Source organism: Gigantopelta aegis, chromosome 6, assembly GCF_016097555.1.
Source record: "Gigantopelta aegis isolate Gae_Host chromosome 6, Gae_host_genome, whole genome shotgun sequence".
In the NCBI taxonomy this organism is placed as follows: domain Eukaryota; kingdom Metazoa; phylum Mollusca; class Gastropoda; order Neomphalida; family Peltospiridae; genus Gigantopelta; species Gigantopelta aegis.
Genome location: NC_054704.1, coordinates 62372250 through 62397716, shown reverse-complemented (window position 1 = coordinate 62397716; position 25467 = coordinate 62372250). Strand labels below are relative to the sequence as shown.

The following is a 25467-nucleotide window of genomic DNA, read 5'->3' as shown; positions in this document are numbered from 1 at the left end:
GGTGGCAGATATATTGAACTAATTGTTCTATTGCTGTTAAATGCCCAGTGGATGCTATGTAGGTCAAGAATATATTTGTCTGCTCCAACTCTTGACTGGTCACAAGTGTGTACAACACTTTGAAATTCTATCATACAGAAAAACCTCTATAAACTGGAATTCCCTCAAACTGGAAATTTTTCAATCCCTTTTAAAATATCAGCACAGAACATAACCTATTTAAACAGATAGCCCTTAAAACCAATTTTTTTACTTGGTTTCAAAGGTGTTCAGTTAGATGATTTTCACTGTGTATGATATTTTCACTTCTTGAGACATTCTTCATATTGATGTAGTGTATCAATTGGCAGTCTCATCTTTTGAAAACCTGAAGATTGTTTTTATAATAATTGTGGTACAAGTCGTGATCTCTTGAAGATGTACCCTTTTGTCAAGCTCAGTGTTTCTAAATACTTAAAATTCTTAAATTTGTTGAGGCATCAGATATTCAGATACTATGAATAATGGTGAAATTCTCAAGAGCCTTATAAATGTAATGTGGAGAGGATTATAAATACCACTGATTTTCATAACAACCTCACTCCCAACTTGATGATCACATGGCTTTCTAGTGTCTGCTCAAAAACAAATCATTTGTTAAACTATAGAAGATTTTATGTCAATATTTTCAACAAACTTGGCTTGAAAGTATATTAGAGATCATTTGGCCAAATGATGGTAGAACAAATGGGGAATCCTGGTGGGAGCATGTATATAAAATGAATGTTAGCTCTTCAGTTTAGTATTTGAGTGGTTGGTTGAGTGAGGAGTATTTGAGTGGGTGGTTGAGGGAGGAGTATTTGAGTGGTTGGTTGAGTTAGGAGTATTTGGTTGTTGGTTGAGTGAGGAAGTATTTGGTTGTTGGTAATTGTGTACTTCATATATATCATGTTTAACCATTACAGTAAGGGAAATATATGGGTGAAGAAGAAGAAAGTAGAAGTGCCTAACCATATAGCCACAGTAAGAATGATATGGGCATTATGGATCCCCAAGGTACCAGATGTAGCTCGGTGGCAAGGTTCCTGTGTTAGAGCAGTTATTTGAGATTAGATGTGTGTAGGGTTGATTGTCCTTGAGCTAGGTTTTTCCCATCCCAACCATGAAGATTCTACCTCAGTAGAATGATTGTCTGGCTGACTGGTTTTTTTCCCCAACCCAACCAGTGCCCCACGACATATATTGCAGGCTATGGTATGTGCTATCCTCTCTTGGAAGATTCAAGCCAAATTTACTAGCCAAACATCAAATATCACTAGCTGTGGGAGTGGAGCTATCATCTAGAAACCCTGCACACACACACACACATACTTAAACAAACAACTACCATCTACTCTGAAGTTTTGCAGAAACAAAATTAACTGCACAAATCACTTGTTTTGGTTGTGCATATAAGAAAACAAACTAATAACCGTCCAGGATGTATATACACAATTATTTAATTATTCAAAGTATTCAACAAGAATTTGGGTTCACAGGATGCTGTGTGTCTCCTTGCCGGTTATTGCACATCCTGTCATAGATGATATCACATGGCTGGTCTTGGTTGTTAGAAATGTCAACTGGCTGTAACTGGTAGATGATTACACACAACACTGTAGTCTTAGAATTCCTCAGGCATTATAATATGACTGGCCATTTATCACAAAGACACCATTTCTGAAAAATATATAGAATATGTCATAAGAAACCATTATGGCAATCATGTTGTCCTGGGTAAACATGATAAGTAGCCCAGTGCAATAGGTGAAATTGACGAGAGAACCCTTTCACATGTCAGATACAAAACCTCACTTTACGTATTGAGATACAACCTACTCAACTAGCTGTTAAAGCATTTCATTATGTTTTAAGGGACTATTGTCATAGCAGGGTTTTGGTTTTTTATTTTCATGAAATTTGTATTTTCCAAAATGCCATCTAGGGGACTATTGTCATAGCAGGGTTTTGTTTTTTATTGTCATGAAGTTTGTATTTTCCAAAATGCCATCTAGGGGACTATTGTCATAGTAGGGTTTTGTTTTTTATTGTCATGAAGTTTGTCTTTTCCAAAATGCCATCTAGGGGACTATTGTCATAGCAGGGTTTTGTTTTTTATTGTCATGAAGTTTGTATTTTCCAAAATGCCATCTAGGGGACTATTGTCATAGCAGGGTTTTTTTTTTTTATTGTCATGAAGTTTGTCTTTTCCAAAATGCGATCTAGAACAAAATATTAAATGTAGTATTTTTGCTTATCATTCTTGTTACTAATAAGTAACTATAGATTAAACATCATTAAACACTTTCAGAAATCCTACATTGAGAATTAAAGTCCAAACCAAATTGTTAACAACTACAATAAAATCCTCTCCTACCTTTACTTACTGTTAGATTTTTTCCACTTTTTGTCCAAACATAAATCGTGAAAAAGGCATTATACATTCACATGGATTCCACATATTAGACTAAAACCATATCACCTATATTAACTTTTGTTAAGATCTTCTAGGACAAAACATATACAATTTTTCACTGTGTGCCATTTTGCTTTTTTGTGGAATACTCTTCAAGAGGGTTTAAATGTGTACTCCTTAAGTATATAACATAATTAATCTGACGTCATGTTGAGTGCATGATACCTTAACACATGTCATAACATGGTTAGATTACGTCATATCAACCCAACCCTCTTGAAGAGTATTCCATAAACAAGCAAAATGGTAGAAAACTGCATGTATTTTGCCCTATGCAATCTCAGCGAAGTCGATATCGGTGACATCATTGAAGTCTCATATGTAGAACATGTCACTGTACTGGGGTTTTTTCACAGTTTGTGTCTGGACAAAATGTCAGGGGAATCTTAATGGTAATTAAAGGTAGGAGAGTAATTTATCGTAGTTGTTAACAATATGGTTCGGACTTTAGTTTTGTTTACTAACAGTTTAGAGAGCAGATATAAGTGAACATATTAGAATTAAAAACATGGTAAAGATAAAAAGATGTACAAAAATGCATATCATTCTCCTTGTTTTGCTTATTTTATTTTACAGTTGTCCATATCTACTTTAAAGCTGCAAAGTCACATCCCCATTCTATATTTTTTACTAATGCAAAATACAAACATAACTACGGTTTTATTAAACTCAAGTTTATGCTTTCAACAGATATCATTGGCTTTTATAATCTATATACATAAATGACACTTCCATTTTCAACTCTTAGACAGCTCACCAATTGTATTCGGGGCTCGCACTGTTGGTAGTCAAGTTAGCTAAAAGGTTGAATAACATGATTCAGAAGGCAAGTTCTTAAATGGGTTAAAAGAATATTTAGCAGCAAAAAAAAAAAAAAAAAAATAAACCAAAAAAAAACGTAAGCAAGGAATTCAAATTTGATAGATTACTAATGCTTTAATATTTAAAATGTATTAGATTTTGAAGCTTTAATACACCACATTATTTTGTGAACCTACCAGTAATTCATCCACAGATACATATGTAGATAGCACTGGAATTTTAGCACTGGAACTTGTGGAGAGGCACCATGAATAACTTCAGAACTGCCAGACACTTCTTATTGAGGAAGAAACCAGTTTGAACATCCTTCTTCAGGAACAATCCATTTAGAACTTTTATTTTGTATGGAAGGATCCATTAAAAAGTTTCTTCAGGAAGGATCCATTCAAAAAAGACAGTTCAGAATATGTCTTTAGGATAAATCTGTTCAGAAGTTTCTTTTTCCAGAAGGATCCATTTAGAACATGACACTCATTTTAAACTCTCCTTGATGAACATTTATTCAAATGTTTGTCCTTGAATAACAATTCAATTCAATTTTTTTTTTTTCCCATTTGACTGGATCCATTTGTAACTTTATCCACAAAATATAGTCAAAGTACACATGACTAAAAAGTAACTAGTTTGATAGATAACAATTTGGCACAGAGGAGATCTTCAGAGAGTTTATATATCACATGATTATCCTTAAACACCAACAAGCATTCTGTGGAAAAAAAAGAAAAAAGGCATGAATATTAATTAAAATGTATACATATGTATTAATATATTGTGTCAGTATAATATTAATATAGTGACATAATTAGACAATGAGGGTCAAGATGTAACCCAGTGGTAAAGTGCTCGATGCACTGTTGGTCTATAAAATTGATCCCCAATGGTGGGCCCAATGTGCTATTTCTCATTCCATCCAGTGCACCACAACTGGTATATAAAAAGCTGTGGTATGTGCTATCCTGTCTGTGGGATGGTGCATATAAAAGATCCTTTGCTACTACGGTAATGGAAAATTGTAGCTGGTTTCCTCTCTAAGAATATATGTCAAAATTACCAAATGCTTGATGTCCAATAGCCAATGATTAATAAATCACTGTGCTCTAGTGGTGTCATTAAACAAAACAAACAAAAGTTTTAATTAGACAATGACTACAATGGATATTGATAGACTTGTTTCTACCATGATTCTTTAAATTGTCTCAATTATTGTGAATGATTATTCCCAGTTAAAGGGACATACCCTAGATTTTATTGTTTTGATTATCAATTTCCGTACATTCGAAGTGTTTTTGGTCATCCTGATGTTTTTAATATCACAAAATGTATTTCTCATATTTTTAAAAACCCATGTGCGTCTGAGAAATAACAGTTATAGAGTCTATTTTTAGAGGGTATTTCACCATTTCAGAGTCACAGACTCATGTTTCACTCAATGTAACTTCATCTAAATGTGTTACAGGTTTGTAGATTAACTCAACTTAGTGTTAATTTTAACAGGTTGAAACTAGGGTCTGTCCCTTTAATAGTTTAGATTTAAAAAAAAATATTGGCAGTATTAAAAGGTTTATTGTATTAATGACATAACTAGGGCACATTGATTTATTAATCTTTGCCTTTTGGATGTCAAACATTTGGTAATTCAGACACGTAGTTTTTAGAGGAAACTTGCTACATTTTGCTGTTAGCAGCAAGGGATCGTTATGTATATGCACCTTCCCACAGACAGGACATCACATACCATGGCCTTTAATACACCAGTTGTCGGGGACTGGTTGAAATGTGAAAACCCAGCCGGAGCTTGAGTTCAAGCCTATGACAAAAGCACCTCAGGCGAGCACTCTACCAATAGAATAATAATGCTTTATCGGGGAATCACAGAATGGGTCAAAATGGTTTATTTACTCTGTAAAAAGTAGTATTCAAAATAAATTTATGTAATAAATACAGTTTCATGCAAATAAATAGTTTACTAGTGGTCATTATCATTTCATTTCATTGCAACTTATTTTCGTGCTTATATCCAATTAAGGTTCAAGCATGCTGTTCTGGGCACACATGCCTCAGCTATCTGGACTGTCTGTCCAGGACAGTGGTGTTAGTTGTTAATTGTTAGTGGTTAGTGAGAGACAAGAGGGTGTAGTGGCTTTACACCTACCCACTGAGTCGTTAAAACTCACTCTGGATGAGAGCTGGTACCGGGCTGCGAACCCAGTACCTGCCAGTCTTATGTCCGATGGCTTAACCACGACGTCACCGAGGCCGGTGGTTGTTATCACCAAAAACCCAAATAAGCAGAAATCCATTACAACTACATTTAAAAATGTATTTTTGGTCTATAGAATTAAAATATTTTATGCATGAATGATCACTGGTTATTAAACTACATTATCAAAGTACATCAAAGGATGTAAAGAGATAACAAGAAAAGCCATGGCTGACTAACAGAGGCATTGGCAGTAACTGGAGTGAAAAGTGGAGTGATGATAATACGGCTGAGTTGAAAGGCAAAGTAATTACAGTGTTCACTGACAGTTGCCTGTATCCGGTAGTAATGGAGTTGTGTCACACAATCACTCAAATACACACAACTTGGGACACACTCACCTGTAGGGTGTCCTTCTCCGGGTTACACATAACTTGCACTGCTCACAACTGTAAAACAAATAAAACCTCTTACTCAGATGACAGTCAAATATTGATTAGTGTAGGCTGCTGTTAATGAACGTCTTTTATCAGTAACTCAGTCTGTTGAATATATTTTACAATCTCATTTTTTTTTGTTTCACTATACAAGTGATCTTTGTTTTATACAATTTTTTTAAAATACAAATAAAAACTACAAATCCACACATTTTTTTAATTCTAGGTGTTTTTTTGTGATGACGTTAATAGTGAAGAAATATAAATAAATGGACATATGAATTATGGCTATTATAATACAGTTCCTGTGATACAGTGTATAGTAATTTCATTTTTGACAGCATGTTTGAATTTTGGGCTGTGCACTATTGATATCATGTTGGACATATTAAAAGTAGTTGATTTTAACTTTAAAGTATGGTTGATCTCTTTGATTATAACTTGTTTTAAAGCAATATGGACAATGTATTGCACTGTCTAAAGTAATTTAAATTATCATACACACATACAATATATATATTTTTAATTTATCAGTAAATTGGAATGATATATTTTTAATTTATCAGTAAATTAGAATGATATATTTTGAATGTATCAGTAAATGAGAGTAATATAGTTTGAATGTATCATTAAATGAGAATATGTTTTTAATGTATCAGTAAATGAGAATGATATGTTTTTAATATATCAGTAAATGAGAATAATGTTTTTAATGTATCCGTGAATGAGAATATATTTGTAATGTATCAGTAACTGAAAATTATGTTTTTAATGTATCAGTAAATGAGAATGATATGTCTTTAATGTATCAATAAATGAGAATGATTTATTTTTAATGTAACTGAGCAGTATATATTTTTAATATATCAGTAAATGAGCAGTATATGCATTTTTAAGGGCATAAACTGCCTCAAGACTCACCCGAGTCACTGTGTTGCACCATGATGTCACTGCCACCCTGACCACTGTCTGTCTCACTGTGGACGTCATCCAGGGAGTCATCCCTCGTGAACATGACTTCGTCAGCAAACTGGACGAGTTTCCGTGGAGAGTAACACAGCTTTGTATTACTCGTCTTCACATCAGTTAACATGTTGGGCTTCTGAACAAAAATTATATATTGAAAATTTAATTTTATAAACATAAAAACTAGTTAATTCCTTATTGTTATAAAACAAATTTCCAAGGAAAACAAATGTTCTAAAATACAACAAAGAGACAGGACAATTTCTATTAAATTTTTAAGAATAATATTTAAAAAAATAATAATAATAATTTTATATTTGCAAAACCAAAACAAAATATACAGTCAAATCTGTCCTACTGGCCAAAATCCCCCCCCCCCCCAACCCACCCTCCCCTTATATATTCTAAATTATCATAACTGCTTAAAGTATCAGCATGGAAGGTCAATTACTAATAATACAATTATTAAGAAGGCCTCAGGGTAGGATAGTCTAGAACTAATTGAGCTACCTTTTATAAATAAAGATTGTATTATTATTATAAAAGTGTGTATCTTTGTAATAAACAAATTTTAATGCACATATACTATGCATGTATGTACATACGTATTTATGTATTCATGCCTGTGCATATTACAAATTCAAGTAATAATAATTGTTATTTTAATCATAATTAAAATTGTAAAAAAGAAAAACATTACAAAACTGATGTCAAATGGCTATAAACAGCATAACTCAAACTGTGATATTTTCTATTTTTAGACCCAAAAAAAATATCATTAGGAAGGAAATACACATAGTTTTCATTTCCTGAAGGTTAGAATTCTTCATACAAAGGATAGAAAATTGACATGTCATTAACACAGGAGCATTTTTTCTGATAACTCCATTGCCAAGCTGAAATTTGGTGGATTCTTTTCAAGCACCACACAGAGTGATATTGTTATGACGCTAGCTTTCATATAATCATCTTATTGTTGAGACACAGGACGAGAGAATCGGAAACATTTCAAAAATAAACAAATGTGGACAAAATAGCAATAGGATCAAAGCAAATCACTCTGTAAAACATTACCAAAATTGATACAATAAAATTCTTTCACACTTTAAGGATTATGTTAGTTTACTATTGTCTTCACAAAGGATTTATCTCTTCGGCCAAGGACAAAGATTAACTGTGGTGACTTCATGATATTTGTTCTCAATTTCTCTGCACCAACTTACAGCTCGCGCCTGTTTATGGTGAGCTATGCCACGACCCTCATATACCTTTAGCCAAACAAGAAGGAAAATCCTTGACAAATACGGAACCGAGGTTTTCCGCTACCAATGTATGATTAGCGTTTACAACCAATTAAAACAAGTTAGAAATGGTGGTGAGTCAAAATCTAAGCAAATAAGCTGTCCTTCCCAAACTGAAGTTTAACTTGAAGTTTAACTCTTTCAGTTGACAAGCAAACAGAAGGACAAATCTCTTTCAGTTCTTGGATTAGCAACAATGTTAAAAGGAGGAAACACTGGTTTTTCAAAGGAAACCGTACATGGTCAAAAGCTTTAAATAGATACTTGGAGCATTAGGTGTTTTTAATGTGTGCTTTAATTAGTCTCTATAATTAATGAAGACAGCTACACACTAACAAAAGATTTAAAGTAAAACAATTGCTCTGACTGAGATAAAGAAATAATAGTAATCATTTTATGACATGGATTTTAAGCAATAACAAATATAATACAAACCTTCTAACAATGATCTGTGATCAAGAATGTACTTCAATAGAAATACTGTCTCTAATATACATTTGAAGAGTTCAGATGCAAAAACCAATAAATCCATTTTAGTAATTTTCGGCAAAAGATTTTTTTTTTTTTAATGCTTTCAGTGTAAAACATATCACGTCCACAATGGGTGATCTTAAGTTGAAATAAATAAAGTAAACAAAGGACAGAATTTCAGAAAAACGAGTATGAAAATCAGAACATAACACCTGGAACTGAGGAATAATAGAAGTTGGTTTTTTGGTAAAATGGCGTTTACTGTTTTTTGCGCATAATCTCTTCATTTACTATATGACAAAAGTAATTATTGTTTTGTTTTATAACAAGCCTTTATATTATGACTTGTTTTAAATCAGTTTGTCAAACTTTTTAGTTTTACAAAAACTTACCACAAAAATGTTTGAGCCATTCTTTTCTGGTGTGAGCATGTTGGCATCTCTTGTCTGTGACAGGTCTTTATATAAGTCACTGTCTTCTGGTTTCTGTGGTTTTTCTTTGTACAGATCACTGATACATTCATCAGGGGGTGTTAGGGCTTTCTCAGCATCATCAGCAGTGTACATGGTGTCCGTGCCATCTTTACCCCTCAGACACTTTTCTTTTTCACTGTCAACTTTCTTCATGAGGCAGATGGCCAGCAGGATGGCTAAACTGACTGCAATTGTCACACAGACCAGAGTGATGACAATCATCACATTCTGGTTGTATTCTGTGCTCATCGGTTCCATGGTTACAGTCACATACAAAACAGCATATGATGAATGTGGAGGAATGCCGCTATCGTGAGCAGCAAGAACCAACTTGTAGGTACCAACATCATCTGATGTCATCTCCCTGCCAATAACTAGCTCCCCGGATGTCAGGCTCATGAAGAACAGATTGTTGTAGTTTCCTTGTTCAATGGTGAATGTTAAAGTGGCAGTGGGTGATTTGTCATCATCTACCGCCCTCATCACAGTGATAACGCTGCCAACTGATCTGTCAAAGGGAACATATATTGTGTCGTTGTTTGGGAAGGTGATGCTTGGAGGATTGTTTATGTCTTTCGTCACATGAACTGTAACATTAGCAACATCAGAGAATGATGGTACTTCAGGGTCAGTGACAATTACTCTGAAATGGTAATCACTTTGTACAACACTGGACAGACTCTGTGTAGTCTTCATCAAGCCAGTTAGAGCATCAATGGTAAAATATTTTACCATATCAGAAGACTTATAAAATGAGAAGCGGAAGTTATCAACAGAGTCCCTATCTGTTGCATTCAGTTTGCCAACAATAACATAAGATGGCTGATTTTCAATGACACTCAAATAAAAGTGAGGTACAACAAACTTTGGTGGATTGTCATTTTGGTCAGAAACAGTCACAACAACTGTTGCTGTTGAAGTTAGTGATGGTGTCCCAGAATCACTTGCTGTGATGATGAACTCAAAATATGAAATCATTTCATGGTCAAAAACTGTTAGAGCAGAAATTTGTCCTGTAAACTGATCAAGAGTAAACTGAGAAGCATTGTCACTGGCAATCTGATAAATGATGTTATTGTTTTCATCTCCATCGAGGTCCAGGGCAGAAAGAGTCATGACAAGATCACCAATCTTGTTGTTTTCCATCACATGTCCAGTCAAAACATCACTTACAAACATTGGGGCATTGTCATTGATGTCAAGAACTCTGACGAGGAAGTGTGAAGAATTGTACAGTGGTTTTTCACCACTATCTTTACACATTATTGTGATGTTGTGAATATGCAGCCTTTCATAATCCAATTCTTTTTGGATTAAGATTTTGTAATAGTTAAAATCAGAAAACTTTACCAGCTTAAAATGATTGTCAGAAATATTGCAAGAGACCTCCCCATTTCTCCCACTATCAGCATCTGAAACTGAAACATGGACAATGAATGTGTCAAGAGCAGCATTTTCAGAAACCTCTCTTCCTGTGTTTGGCAATGAGACAATAATCTGAGGTGCATTATCATTGGCATCAGCCACATTGACAGTCACTGATGCTTGTGAAGACAGAGATGGGCTCCCAAAATCTTTCACCTCCACAAGAAACTGATACTTTCTGTCATGTTCAAAATCCAAATACTTCAGAGAATACAGCTCCCCTGAAGTCTCATTAATATGGAATAATCTCTTCACTTTCTCTGATGTTCTTGAACTAAAGTGAAAAGAAATCTTCCCATTTAAGTTGTTATCTGCATCTGAAGCTGAAAGTTTTAATATTTGTTTTCCGATTGGAATGTCTTCAAAAACAGTGATGTTGAATACTGATTTATTAAACACTGGTCTGTTATCATTAACATCAGTCACTTCAATGTTAATAGTCACTGTTCCAGACTTTGCCTCAGTTCCTCCATCACGAGCCAATATAACCACTTGAAACATGTTCTGTTCTTCTCTGTCAAGAAGATGTTTTACCACAATCCCCAGATCTGAGCTACCATCCGGGTTTGATATTACTTTGAGGTCAAAGAAACTGTCCTTTGGTTGAAGGTCATAGATTTGGACTGAATTATTTGGTCCTGTGTCTAGGTCAATGGCACCACTTGTTAGAAGCACGTGATTAATGGAAACTGATTCTGGAACACTCAAAGTTACCTCACTGTGTGGAAAATATGGTGCATTGTCATTTATATCTTCAAGAATATTATGTACACGAATGATTTTATTGAGATCATATGTATTTGTGACAGTATCTTTGAAATACACACCAACATCAAAACTAAGTCTACAGTTAACTTCAAACTCACACTCCACCTCTCTGTCCAAAACTTCAGCAGTCTTTATTGTTCCTTTGCTTTCATCTATGGAAAATTTTTGTGCAATGTGGTTTGTTTGAGTGAAAATTGCATACTTCAAGTTGTCAAGTTCATCTTGACTAAATGTGCTATAGAGCTTACTGTCTATAGCCACATTTCCAATAAATGTCCCCACAGGTTGTTCTTCTATTAAATGGTAAGTTAAACTGGCATTTTCTCCCATTGTCAGCAGAACGTAATGTGAGTAAAATATTGCTAGGTACAAAACTGAAGCCATTTTCACAAATGCTCACAAAAAGACACCACCTTGTTCAGTATAGTAGTTTTACATCTAATATTTGCATAAGAAATCACAAGTTTGCAGTTCAGTTGGTTTACATCACCTTTCTCAATTTAGAAAGCTCATTAGGTACAAACAACTAAATGCTTGTTTTGTTTTTCAATGTCAGGGTTATGTCTGTCTGTCTGTTCAAATTTACTCAAGCAACTTCCTACAAATTTCAAACCCCTAAAACGTTTTCAGAATCTTGAATAACTCTGTTTGGACGGAATGACTTGTTTAAGCAGCATGTCTAAGGAAGGCATCTCAATTCGATCACTGCGCCTCAGTCTGTGGTTTGTGTCAGGTTTGTGAGCTCAGCGACTGCCAAACATACGGACGGGTCCTCGAAGAAGACGCTTTTAATACCTAAAGTGTCTGTGCTGTGACTGGCTGGCTGGATGAAGACCTGCAAACAGAGAACAACAAGAGGAGTAAACACATGATGTCCACTGTTGACCCTAGTTATTACCATGTGGCTCCTATCGGCATTCACATTGTTCTGCTAATGGTGCAGTCAAACAGTCCAGTTTTTAAATCATATTTATTTCTAAATGTTTAAATTGTACAAGAGTCATAATATTATTCAATATGTCAGTTAACAAAAGTTGCATGTCACCATTTACGTTTGCAAAACTTTAAGTGTGTAAATTATTTATTTTATTTCTAAAATATCACATAAATTGCAAGACTTGTTAAAAAATTTTTTATAAAATAAACAATTTAAGTAAAGGTCCCTCTTTTGTTTGTCACTTTATTACTCATTTGTGGTTAGAAGAAAGGAAGGAAATGTTTTATTTAACGATGCACTCAATACATGGTTATGGTTTATGGTTTACGGTTATGTGGCGTCAGACATATGGTTAAGGACCACACAGATATTGAGGGAGGAAACCTTTTGTCACCACTTCATGGGCTATTCTTTCCAATTAGCAGCAAGGGATCTTTTATATGCACCATCCCATAGACAGGATAGCACATACCACAGCCTTTGATATACCAGTTGTGGTGCACTGGCTAGAGCGAGAAATAGCCATTTGTAGTTAGAAGTATCCGACTCTTAAACTGTAATACACGTTTTGTAGTTAGAAGTATCCGACTCTTAAACTGTAATACACGTTTTGTAGTTAGAAGTATCCGACTCTTAAACTGTAATACACGTTTTGTAGTTAGAAGTATCCGACTCTTAAACTGTAATACACGTTTTGTAGTTAGAAGTATCCGACTCTTAAACTGTAATACACGTTTTGTAGTTAGAAGTATCCGACTCTTAAACTGTAATACACTTTTTGTAGTTAGAAGTATCCGACTCTTAAACTGTAATACACTTTTTGCTATAAAATTGATGAGGGGGAGGAGTTCCTATGTAAATAAATATATATTATTACTCATTTATAAGTGACATAACATTAATTTGTTTAATGCTGTTAATAAGTAAGTGCTGTAGTAAGTAACTTCATTTTAAACTGATTTTTACATTTTTCTATACAAACCATAAAGTATGCCTAGTCTGTTGTGTAAATCGACTGACTGATTAAACGTGATCTCAGATAGTATACAAAACATACATTAAAAAGTTACATATTTTTATTTAGTGATTTTTATTTTATCAGCAGTTAAAATTGGGCAAGTGAATTTTTAATGATGTCCAGTGAATTTTAAAATCCATTAAAGGTTTACATATCTTGTATACAATAAGTAAGCTATGGGCGAAGTACAAAATACATGTACAGGTATAAGAAAAACTGTCAACCAATATAATCTGTTACATTCTAAATTTTTGTTATTTTTACTTTATATCATAAAGTATCTTCACTTTTTTATATACTCTAAATAATATTTTTGCTAACCTCAAGTGATGATGTCAAGTGATGTCACACTGTGTTTTAATTATTTCATCAAACAACCAACTGCTTAAATAAATAGATTCATGCTGTTTCTCTGTTATACCCCCTACACTCCACACCCACCCCACCCCACCCCACCCCCTGTCTGTAGTCACTGAAATAAAGTCAGTATTCTTCTTCTAGTAAACACTGCACTGGCGATGAGTCGTGAGCCGTGAGCCCTCAGTGTGACACTGCTAGCCATCATACATATTTGCAAAAATATTTAGCAGCCATTTCCCTCCTTAGCAAACAAGTTTGAATGCTAGAAACTGAAAGGCCAGACATGAGCATTATTTGCTTTCCATTTTACCACTTGTACCCTCCCTGTTTCTCCTTCAGAGGGCATTACAGCTTTTATAGCCAAACAATGGCCTCTGTCATCAAAATATTTACAAAAATAGGAATAGCACGCCATAAAGTAGTATTTAATGATTATATGATATAAACACACAGATTACATGAACACCCCCTTTAAGCTTTTACATTTGTCATATGCTTGCAGATTCATTTCCAACCTCAAACTATGACTGTGGAGTTTAAAAATGTGCCTACATTGACAAAATACTTGACAGTCAACCTTTTCTTACCACCCACTCACTCTCCAGCCAAACACACAATTGTTGAGTATGATAACAGACACACCTTGCTTACCGGGAATACTGGGATTTCAACTTAATAACAAACAATCTATATTAATTAATAGCATCTAAACATGAAACTGAGGTAAAGGATAGAGAATAACTGGTTACTGTCTTTAAATGTTAGTTTTATCCTGTAAAGGTTAGAATGATTGAGGGTGTATAGACGACAATAGTAATGACAATAGTAACGTGTGGCTAAATCTCCTACCTGCAGCATATCAATCGACATAAACATTATCAATATAAATATTACTGAAACCATCCCTCACCCTTAAAGTGAATCAGAAAAAATGGGGGGTGAAGCTGCTCATTTCAGATATAATGGGTAGTGCACAAAAATTTACTACTTTATTTTTTACAGGTACCCCAAACATGTTTGAAGCACAAGGCTACTTGACACAGTGGTACTAGATGAAATAAAATTGCATACATTCTTTGTCCAGATGAAGCGATTTGTGTTACAACCAACACACTCACATTTATCACTAACCACAAGACTTGTGATATTAACTTCTCTATCAAAAGTTTGTTGCACCTCGAACTTTGACCCAGCCAGAAGTTATTTGGTTTAGTACTACCCTGAGCAAGATAAAATCAATATCTTAAGACAGAACCAAGTATTTTATATATCCTGCAATATTCATTTATTTCACAACTTTACCATTTTATAGAGGGGTAGGTCCCCTTGTATTGATTGCATAAGTTGTTGCCTGTATCCTTGCCACTCAGAATATCTATACACCATATGTTATAATACTAAATATCTTATTATTAAAGGTTTATATGGTTATTACATTTTAACATCACATTTTTTGTCTATATTATAAAGTGAAAGATCAAGATTTCTTTGCTAATCATAACAAGGGTAAAAGTAGCTGAGTCCAAAAAGTTATATTATGGTTAGTGACTGAAAATAAAGAAATATATTCTAGTCATCATAACTTGCCGATATGTAGGGTGATTACAGGATAGAGGTGAGGAATTTGCTTGCAAAGAAATATTTTACAGTCTTTGAATATGTTTTTAAATGAAACTTACATGTTACTATTCATGATTAATTTAAATAACAATACCTTTATTCTGTTTGGGTACATATTCTAAGTTAACATGACCATGATATCTCAAATCTGCTTAACTTAAAACAGTTAAATAAATTGAAAAACTAAAGGAAATAAAAGTGTGTTGTTTAACGACACCACTAGAGCACATTGATTTATTAATCATCAGCTATTGGATGTCAAACATATCGTCATTTTGACATAGTCATAGAGAGGAAACCTGCTACATTTTTTTCCATTAGTAGCAAGGGATCTTTTATATGCACCATCCCACAGATAGCATAGCACATACCACAGCCTCTGATATACCAGTCGTGGTGTACTGGCTGGAATGAGAAATAACCCAATGGGCCCACCGATGGGGATCGATCCCAGACCAACCACACATCAAGCGAGTGCTTTACCAGAAGGAGTCATATTAATTTAGAATTAAATAAAAGTGCTTACTAGACACATAATTTAATGAGAAATGTTTTTATTTTATTTTTAACATCTGACCACAGTATTTGTATAAAGTAAAAAAAAAAAAGAAAAAAAAAAAAATGTTTTTAGGATATTCATGTATCTTGATTTAAGCCTAAGGGATCAACATTTTTCGGTCTATTGTGGAGCATTAAAGGTTTCCATCCGACCAATGTTTGACTGTTGCAATTAACTGTAGATTCAAAGACACCACTTCTCAGATGGAGGACAGACTTGCTCAAGTGAAATGACTCAGCTTTACAAAATCGTGTTTATGAAGCCAATCAATTAAGATGGTCTCAAATAACAAATTTAACAGTAGACTTGCTCCCAACTGAAGACTTCCCCATATCACCCGAAAGCATGTTTTAAATGATGCCTTCAGGAGCTGCACATTATCCTCTGGGATCCAGGACAATGATGGAGGGCAAGACAGGACCTCAATTATCTAGACCTCTGCCTGATTTTATTGAACTGCTAATCCTGTAGTAAAGGATTTTCCTTTCACAGTGAAGACAAGTGTGACACAAACTGGCTATAAAGTGTGTCTTATTTGTTTTCAAGACACAAATGAAGCAGAAAAAATGACTTTTTCAACTTTTTGTTCGGTTTTATATATATTCCAGGGCAATAAATATACAAAAGAATGTATCCAAAGAGAGGGAAATTCTAAACCCATAATTGTTAAATATAGTGAAAAAAAACGTCTTCAGAAGTCATACTGTGTGTCAAAGTGTATAGTGTTCTGATGACATGACTCAAGAATGAGGTGATGTTTCTGGTCATCAAGTTATCAGACCACACTAGCAATGTATATATTAAATTAAAAACACTAGTTTGAGATTAGTTTACTGTTAGTTGTTGAAAATACATTGATTTGTTAAAATAAGAGAATTAATAACTATTATAAGTACACATAGTTTAGGTATTCCACCTTTAGAATGACACCCAATAGCTTATCTCATTCATTAATTTTCATAGCTACTGAAAATATTTGTTTTTTAATATGCTGAATTCCAGTGTATACAATGTTATGTTTTATCTACATATATTATTCTGATTCTAAACAAATACAATTTTAATATTACTAAAGTTAATTTTTATAAAATAATAATTTTGTTAATAATTTTACTTTATATATTTAGTATGACATTGCAATGGAATGGAATACATTTACCATTATAAACTTGTTTGCTAAACTATATAATTTTATGGATTTCTTTTTTACCAGTTGTAAAATTATGAGTATTTATATTTTACAGGTTTTTAAAAATAGTTTGTGCTGGCTAAGAAATGTTATTTGGTTACTTACAAAATTTGTATTTTGCAAGTTCAACATATGCTATATTTCAGTGGTTACATCATAAACTTGTAGCTATTAGCCAACTGGTTTGTAATACCTTTGTGATATATGTAAAATTTCTGTAAGAAATATTTTTATTTTCAAGAATTTCTACAAAATGACTGTGAAAAATATGACAACAACAATTTTATAACAAAGAGCATGGAAATTTGCTGAAGTTCTTACTAATATTTTACCTCCAGGGAGGCTTTTGTGTAAAGAAAGAAGATTCATTCCAAAATCAGCAAAGTTTAAAGAATAAATGCTAGTAAAACGTATATCAGGTAACACAACCTTCTAGACTTGATTGTGGTGATAGCACACAAACTCTGATTGTCTGGCGTTCTCTGATGAAATCTCAAGGCGTGCGCACATTTCAAAAAGTGCCAGTGACCACAAAAGGCAGCACGACTTACAATTACCTGTGACTTTGCGTATCAATCATATCTGATGTCCTGAAATGCTGGTTCCTCTCATGGACAGAGAAAGAAGATAGTATAATGATGCCTAATCATTCGACCACTGTGTGGTTTGGGTAGTGTTTCGACTTGAGTTTCCTCCAACATATGCTCCATTTGTGTCCACCAGCTTTGTGGGAGACAGGGGGAGAAGCAGTGACTCCATGTCATCACGTCACCAAGTGTATCACCAAATATATCAGTCACTGTCTGAAACGTATCAACTCTCTCCACTCTTATAGTCTTAAAGGATGAGACAGAGTCTTCTTGTTAATGGTGGGGGAGACTTTCTAGTTCTTTATTATTAAACAGCACTGTATTTTTGACAATCAGGATTGTAAAATAATATATAACTTTTTTACATATTACATTTTTGCATTTATCTTTATAACAAATAAAAAAAAAAGACCCTAGTTTTTAAACACTGTGGCATGTTGTTAACTATTAGAGCCGTCTTTGATAACTGAAATCATACTATACTTACATTTTATTGTTTAGATTATCCACTTCCATACAACCAAAATGTTTCTGGTCATCCCAGTGTTTTGGATATCACAAAATGCATATTTCATGCGTCTGACAAGTAAAAGTTACAGAGTTAAGTTTTAGTCTATTTTTAAGGGTATTTCACCATTTCAGGGTCACAGAGATGCAGACTGGTGTTTAACTCTATTGTAACTTTATCTAACTATGTTACAGGTAGATTGTAGATTAACCAAACTTAGTGTCCATTTTCACGGGTTGAAACTAGCGTCAGCGACTTCAAGTTATCAGGTTTGTAAAGAGTAAGTTATAAATATTCATTTAGACTAAAAATCTCTCTAGATATCAGTAACAATCAAACAGATGAAATCATTAGTCAGTGGACTCAGCTGGCAGAAACCAATTTCATTTCTCTGCCAGTGAATTGTTGCAGATGAAATGACAACTATTTAATTATTACAGCTCTCGTTTCACTCTTCCATCGTCTGTTTCATGCCTCACTCAACAATCAGTGTCTTCTGTGGCAAATTAGTAATGAACTTTCCAAGTCAGTGAATCTAGTGTTAATTGCAAAAATTTATAATTAGTAAAATTGTTTAATAAACTTGCATTTATAAAGAAATTTAAAACTTAATTTACACCCAGTGCATGAGGTGGGGGTTTGTTTAGGGTTTGGTTTTTTGTTTGTTTGTTGTTGTTTTGTTTTGTATAGACTATAATAACAGCATAATAACATTCATAGATCCAATATTTCCAAGTTTGAAGAAAATAAGTTGAATATTATCAATAATGATAAAAATGTGAAGGCTTTGCTATTAATAATTAGTGGATAACCATACTGTATATAGTGATCTGTGGTTTAACTGTTGCAATTTTAGTTTTACAAGCAGAAGAGTCAATATAACAGGAAATCAGCAACAGTAAAAGAAAGCACTATAGAGTTATCCATTATCTAATTTCAACTGTTTGTTATTTTGAATAACAAGTTATCTGATTTTCAATGACAATTACATGTAGTAATACTGGGCATTACGAATGTTACCAGCTGACAATATCTTTTTAGGTATCACATTAACAAAAGTTAGACAGGCGACTCTTTAGTGGTTCTAATATCTAGACCACATAAACACCTCAGATTTTAGTAGATAGTAATAATAGTAATAATATATTTGGAAGATATTATAATTTTGGATATGCTACATCAATATTTGTAAAACTGTTTTCAAAAGCTATGGTAATAGACAATATATAATGAAGGCAAAAAAACAAAACAAATAATAAAAAGTGGGTCTTTTTATGATAAAATAAAAGGTAGATTGGACAATTTTTGTTTCTGTTATAAAACAATCTGGTTTACACAGATTATAGTTTTGGACAACCTTTCATGGTATCATAACCCAACTAATAGTCAGCTGTTTGCTTGAAAAGGGAATGTAATTCTATAATGAATAATGCCAAAATTAATATAAAAACATATTATTAACTTTCAAACCCATACTAACTCCAGTGTTCGAGATTAAAAGTTTTGGGCAGTATCCTAGTTGGATACTAACAATTCAAAATCTGGTATCCCACCTGAGAATTTAGTATCCCACTTAAATGAAATTCATAAATAACATCATAACAAATTTGGACGACACCGTCCTCGTTCCCAATCTATTGCTACACCACAATCAAAATCGCAGAATTCGTGAAATTCGCAATCAAACAGAATTGGCAAAAAGATTTGCTGCATCTATTTTTGCGTAATATTGACATAAATTAATATTTAGCAGTAATCAATAAGTGTTTCTGACATTACTAATGATAAACCTACCTGTATCAATTTTCTGCAGATCAATATCTCAAATAAAATTTGAAGGGAGGAAACATCCAACAAGAACAATAGTGATTTAACAGTTCCCAGCATTAGACTGAGTACGAGTTGGGGGAGATATTGTTACAGCATATCATTAGACTGAGTAATACTGTTACTTAACTTCACCAGTAAATGACGACTTTCACTGTTTCAATAAAAAATTAAAATGCAGGATTAAAAAAACCAAGAACTGTATATGGTATCCCGGTGGGATACTGGGTTCTTGAAGTCTGGTATCCAAAATTAAATTCTGGTATCCCCAGGATACTAGAATACCGTTAATATCGAACACTGAACTCCCATAATACTTTTAACAAAACATCTCTATATGTCAATAAAAAGTTTTAAACAAATTACCATCAAATTGTGTAGATTAAATCTCTTTTTTAATACAGGGGTAAAGACAAAATGCTGAAACAGCAACAGTAGGCAGAAATGTAACTATTTAATAGATACTGAAGGTAGAATTGTGTATGCTTTACCTAGTCAGGTAATCAGTTACCTTCAAACCTGTGTCAAATAGGGAGATTTATCCTATGAAATGTGATGGTAATTTGTTAACAAATGTTTTTTTGTTTTTTTTTCTAAAAATAATATGTGAGTTGGTTTGGTTTATAACTTAATAATATGTTTCTACATGAGTTTTCATGTTATTCATTATGGTGTTACAGGCCAATTCATTGGTTCCCTCTTAACTCAAACGAACTATAGGTGTATAAAACCAGAAATGTATGGTTTAGATTCCTATCTTTAGAGATGTCAATTTATAGACAGTGCACTGTATAACCTCAGTAATCTTTAGTCACTCTGTTTAAGGGTTACACATCCATGAGTAATCTTTGTATAATAAATATATTTAGTTTTGCTGACACAGTCTGAATAGCCAGTAAGAACATAGATTTCACCCCATTTCTGAAAGTGGTCAACTGTTTTGTTATAACAAACATCCATGAGTAATCTTTCTATAATAAATATATTTAGTTTTGCTGACACAGTCTGAATAGCTAGTAAGAACATAGATTTCACCCCATTTCTGAAAGTGGTCAACTGTTTTGTTATAACAAACATCCGTGAGTAATTTTTGTATAATAAATATATTTAGTTTTGCTGTCACAGTCTGAATAGCTAGTAAGAACATAGATTTCACCCCATTTCTGTAAGTGGTCAACTGCTTTGTTATAACAAACATCCATGAGTAATCTTTCTATAATAAATATATTTAGTTTTGCTGTCAGTCTGAATAGCCAGTAAGAACATAGATTTCACCCCATTTCTGTAAGTTGTCAACTGCTTTGTTATAACAAACATCCATGAGTAATCTTTCTATAATAAATATATTTAGTTTTGCTGACACAGTCTGAATAGCCAGTAAGAACATAGATTTCACCCCATTTCTGTAAGTTGTCAACTGTTTTGTTATAACAAACATCCATGAGTAATCTTTCTATAATAAATATATTTAGTTTTGCTGACACAGTCTGAATAGCCAGTAAGAACATAGATTTCACCCCATTTCTGAAAGTGGTCAACTGTTTTGTTATAACAAACATCCGTGAGTAATTTTTGTATAATAAATATATTTAGTTTTGCTGTCACAGTCTGAATAGCTAGTAAGAACATAGATTTCACCCCATTTCTGAAAGTGGTCAACTGTTTTGTTATAACAAACATCCATGAGTAATCTTTCTATAATAAATATATTTAGTTTTGCTGTCACAGTCTGAATAGCTAGTAAGAACATAGATTTCACCCCATTTCTGAAAGTGGTCAACTGTTTTGTTATAACAAACATCCATGAGTAATCTTTCTATAATAAATATATTTAGTTTTGCTGTCAGTCTGAATAGCCAGTAAGAACATAGATTTCACCCCATTTCTGTAAGTTGTCAACTGCTTTGTTATAACAAACATCTTAGAAGAATGTGTACGGAACACCTCCAGTCAGAAATGCTGTACATGTAAGAATGCAAAAAGTAATTGCCATGGCTTTGTTGTTTTGCAAACCCAGTAATTTGCATAGTGTCTCTTGATATTTGTTTATGCCAGTGAAAAAATGTCTACTAAAGTGCAAAGGTGTAAATAAGTAATTTTGTGACAGTTACACCAATTTGTTCAATCACATTTTAAACATATAATATTCTTTATTTCTTTAAAACCAGAACATAAATTCTTAATATAATTTCTAATAGCAGTTGCCTAAACATATATTGTATTATAAAATAAAACAATGTTTTAATCAGATAGATCAGTGTATCTTAATCTATTCTGGTTGGTGGTTCACTAAAATAATATAGCTTAGACTTTAAAACATGTAAAAGAAATGATGATAATAATAATAATAATAATAATACAAACATTAATTAATTAAATGGAGTGTGCTCAGTTTGCTTCCATTGTAAGATGTTTCCAACTAACAGAGACTGAAATGACATATTTACATTAGTTTAATGGTTAGAGTACCAGTGTCTGTATAAACCATATGTTTGTTGTCATCATACTATTTGCAGAAGCCCAAACTGGATTTTGCCTTGCAATAATTTTGTGTGTATGAAAAATATATATATTAATGAAAAGTGACTGCTAAAAACACTAGAACGTGACCACAAACTTACACAGACACTGGTATTCAGAACACAAAAATGTATTTAATATGTAGTTTAAGGCACCAAAAAATACTGTTGGAAATATCTTACAATGGACAGGACCATCCCTTTAACATTTATTTGGACTGGATGCATGCATGGATGCATGGATGGTTGGATGCATGGATGGATGGATGCATGCATGCATGGTTGGATGGATGGATGGATGGATGAATGCATGCATGCATGCATGGCTGCATGTATTAATGAACATATATATGGATGATTAAATAAATGCATAAAAAAAGTCATACATTTTAAAACTTATTTCATTTAATCTCTAGTTTTAGGGGGTGGGATGTAGCCCAGTGGTAAAGCGTTTGCTTGATGCACGATCGGTCTAGGATCGATCCCCGTCAGTGGACCCATTGGGCTATTTCTCGTTCCAGCCAGTGCTCCACAATTGGTGTAACAAAGGGTGTGGTATGTACTATCCGGTGTGGGATGGTGCATATAAAAGATCCCTTGCTGCTAATCAAAAAGAGTAGCCCATGAAGTGGTGACAGGTTTTCTCTCTCAATATCTGTGTGGTTCTTGACCATATGTCTGATGCCATATAACCGTAAATAAAATGTGTTGAGTGTGTTGTTAAATAAAACATTTCCTTCCTTCACTAGTTTTAGTTTTAAATATTAAATTTCTAATGATAAAAAAATTTATGCAGTGGCATAGGAAGGTACCAAAAAGTAGGGGGCACACTTTTATATTTACACATTTTTACACTATTATAAAGCAAATTATCTGAAAAGTGGGGGGCACATGCCCCCTTGCCCCCCACCCCCATTTCCTACGCCAGTGTTATGTATTACTATTAGAGAACTAAAAATTAATGCAAAATATATGTGTAAAACTACATTTGCATTATACAGTAATAATTTAAATAATTTATCCATCAAATCTGCATTATTAATTATGCACATTGAGTATGCTAATGAGAACTTTAATCAACAAGTGTAACTAGCCACGTTTTTCACTCACCCTTCCTTCTTGCTTCAGTGCCTTTCCCAGTTGAAACACCTTATAGTAAGATAATCCACTAATGTCAAAATACAACACCAGACCAGATATAAAACTACCAAATCCGCTCAAAATCTTAACCCATCTGCCAAGCTTTACTATCAAACACTTTTTCTCACTCTTCTGTCACATGAAAAGACAGACAAAAGTGACTGCCAAAGACACACCCATTTCATGATAAGTCACACCCACCTAGCCACAGAGCCACACTTTCTTTCACTGATGGATGGGCAGGAGTCGAATGGAATGAATGATAATCAACTGTCTAGGCGGATGATTGACAGCCGTTGACAGCAGGGATGAGAGAGAGAGAGATGCCTAAGGGGTGGGATTGTGATGGTGGCAACATGTCCAGCTAGCAGGTGAAATGTTCACTTGGCCGTCACGGCTATGGGCTATGGAGAACAACACAGCACAGACAAACCTGGCAAATAAAGGTCATAACGGACGCCAATAAAATGGGCAACCAAACTATAGTGTGCAGTGTGTGTTCTGTCCCATTTTACAGTTACTTTATAGCCATTTATCATCTTACATATGTGCTAACAGAAATATTTTCATTAAAAAAAGTCAGCATTAGATTTTTTAAATCAGCAAAGTTTGCTGATTACATATACATGTATGCAAAGCATATGAAGTATTGAAATATATTTTGTACTGCCTGAAATTAAATATGTTTATTATATTATTAAAACATGAAATTCACCCCCTTTATATTTGTTAATCAGTGGCTGTTAGACATCCAATTAAGATATTTTCCAGAGAATGAGATGGTGATTAATATAAAGGAAAGATGAATAATATGACATTATCCATGACAAAACAGCACATTTTAAACTATAGTTATTTGGAGTTTAATGTTTGGTTATTTCTACATTTCATCACTAGTATATGTATTTTTCGATAGGCAGGACAATACATACCACACCATTTGATGTATCAGTCTTTATCCTGGCTTTATAGGAAAAGGAAGGAAGGAAGAAAATGGTTTATTTAACGACGCACTCAACACATTTTATTTACTTTTATATGGTGTTGGATATATGGTTAAGGACCACACAGATATTGAGGGAGGAAACCTGCTGTCACCACTTCATGGGCTACTCTTTTTCGATTAGCAGCAAGGATTCTTGTATATGTACCATCCAATAGACAGGATAGCACATACCACAGCCTTTGATGTACCAGTCGAGAAATTTATAGGAAAAAGCTAGACTGCACTGAGGATCATTGATCCTGCAACCCATCACATATCGGACAAATATTCTACTACTGAGCTACATCCCCCCCCACCCCCTGCCTCCCCTTTAACAGCAAGTTGTTAGGGGTTAGAGCTACTAAGTTATTGTTAGTTAAGTTTTCCTCTCGTGCAGACATGTCAATAACATCAGGTTTCACTGTAAGTAAAACCCCAAATTAATAGACAATATTCACGATGTTATATCATGAAACTGCAGATAAGTGCTATAAGTAAAGTGTGTGTACTTTTATTTTCTGTAGAGTGTACAATTAACAGAGATATCATTCACTGTCTAGGTACAGTGTTATCTATATCTGTGTGATCTTTAGAAACAACAGCATGTCAACACAGAGTAATCAGACAGCCATAAAGCACACAGCCCTATCACTTACTTCATTATACTAATTCACTAATAGCATTACAGGTAGATCCACCAGGCCATAATACCCTGCCAGCCAACCAGATTATAGAGATAACATCTGTCAGCCAATCAGCTTACAGAGATAACAACTGTCGGCCAATCAGCTTACAGAGCTAGCAGCAGGTTGACCAGTGGCAGGTCATATACTATGTCACCCAGCACAGGAAGCAAGT

The 25467-nt window shown here is 33.7% G+C and overlaps 1 protein-coding gene across 1 annotated transcript; it reads right to left on the bottom strand.

Moving 5' to 3' along the window:
• Window positions 1-1460: 1460 nt before the first annotated feature.
• Window positions 1461-23731, bottom strand: LOC121374047 (protocadherin-9-like). Its single transcript, XM_041500935.1, has 6 exons — window positions 23595-23731; window positions 9084-12192; window positions 6875-7055; window positions 5918-5965; window positions 3493-4022; window positions 1461-1698 (listed from the first exon to the last, which is right to left on the bottom strand). The coding sequence occupies exons 2-4, from the start codon at window positions 11739-11741 to the stop codon at window positions 5940-5942; spliced, it is 2865 nt and encodes a 954-aa protein (XP_041356869.1). The 5' UTR covers window positions 11742-12192; window positions 23595-23731; the 3' UTR covers window positions 1461-1698; window positions 3493-4022; window positions 5918-5939.
• Window positions 23732-25467: the final 1736 nt, after the last annotated feature.

Bases quoted from the DNA above. Each gene is read 5' to 3' on its own strand.
- LOC121374047 (XM_041500935.1), bottom strand. From the start codon at position 11,741: ATGGCTTCAGTTTTGTACCTAGCAATATTTTACTCACATTACGTTCTG. The intron at 7,056-9,083 runs GTAAGTTTTTGT...ATTTTTGTTCAG, and splicing joins ATGGCTCAAACATTTTTGTG to AAGCCCAACATGTTAACTGA. The intron at 5,966-6,874 runs GTGAGTCTTGAG...TTTGTTTTACAG, and splicing joins GGTGCAACACAGTGACTCGG to TTGTGAGCAGTGCAAGTTAT.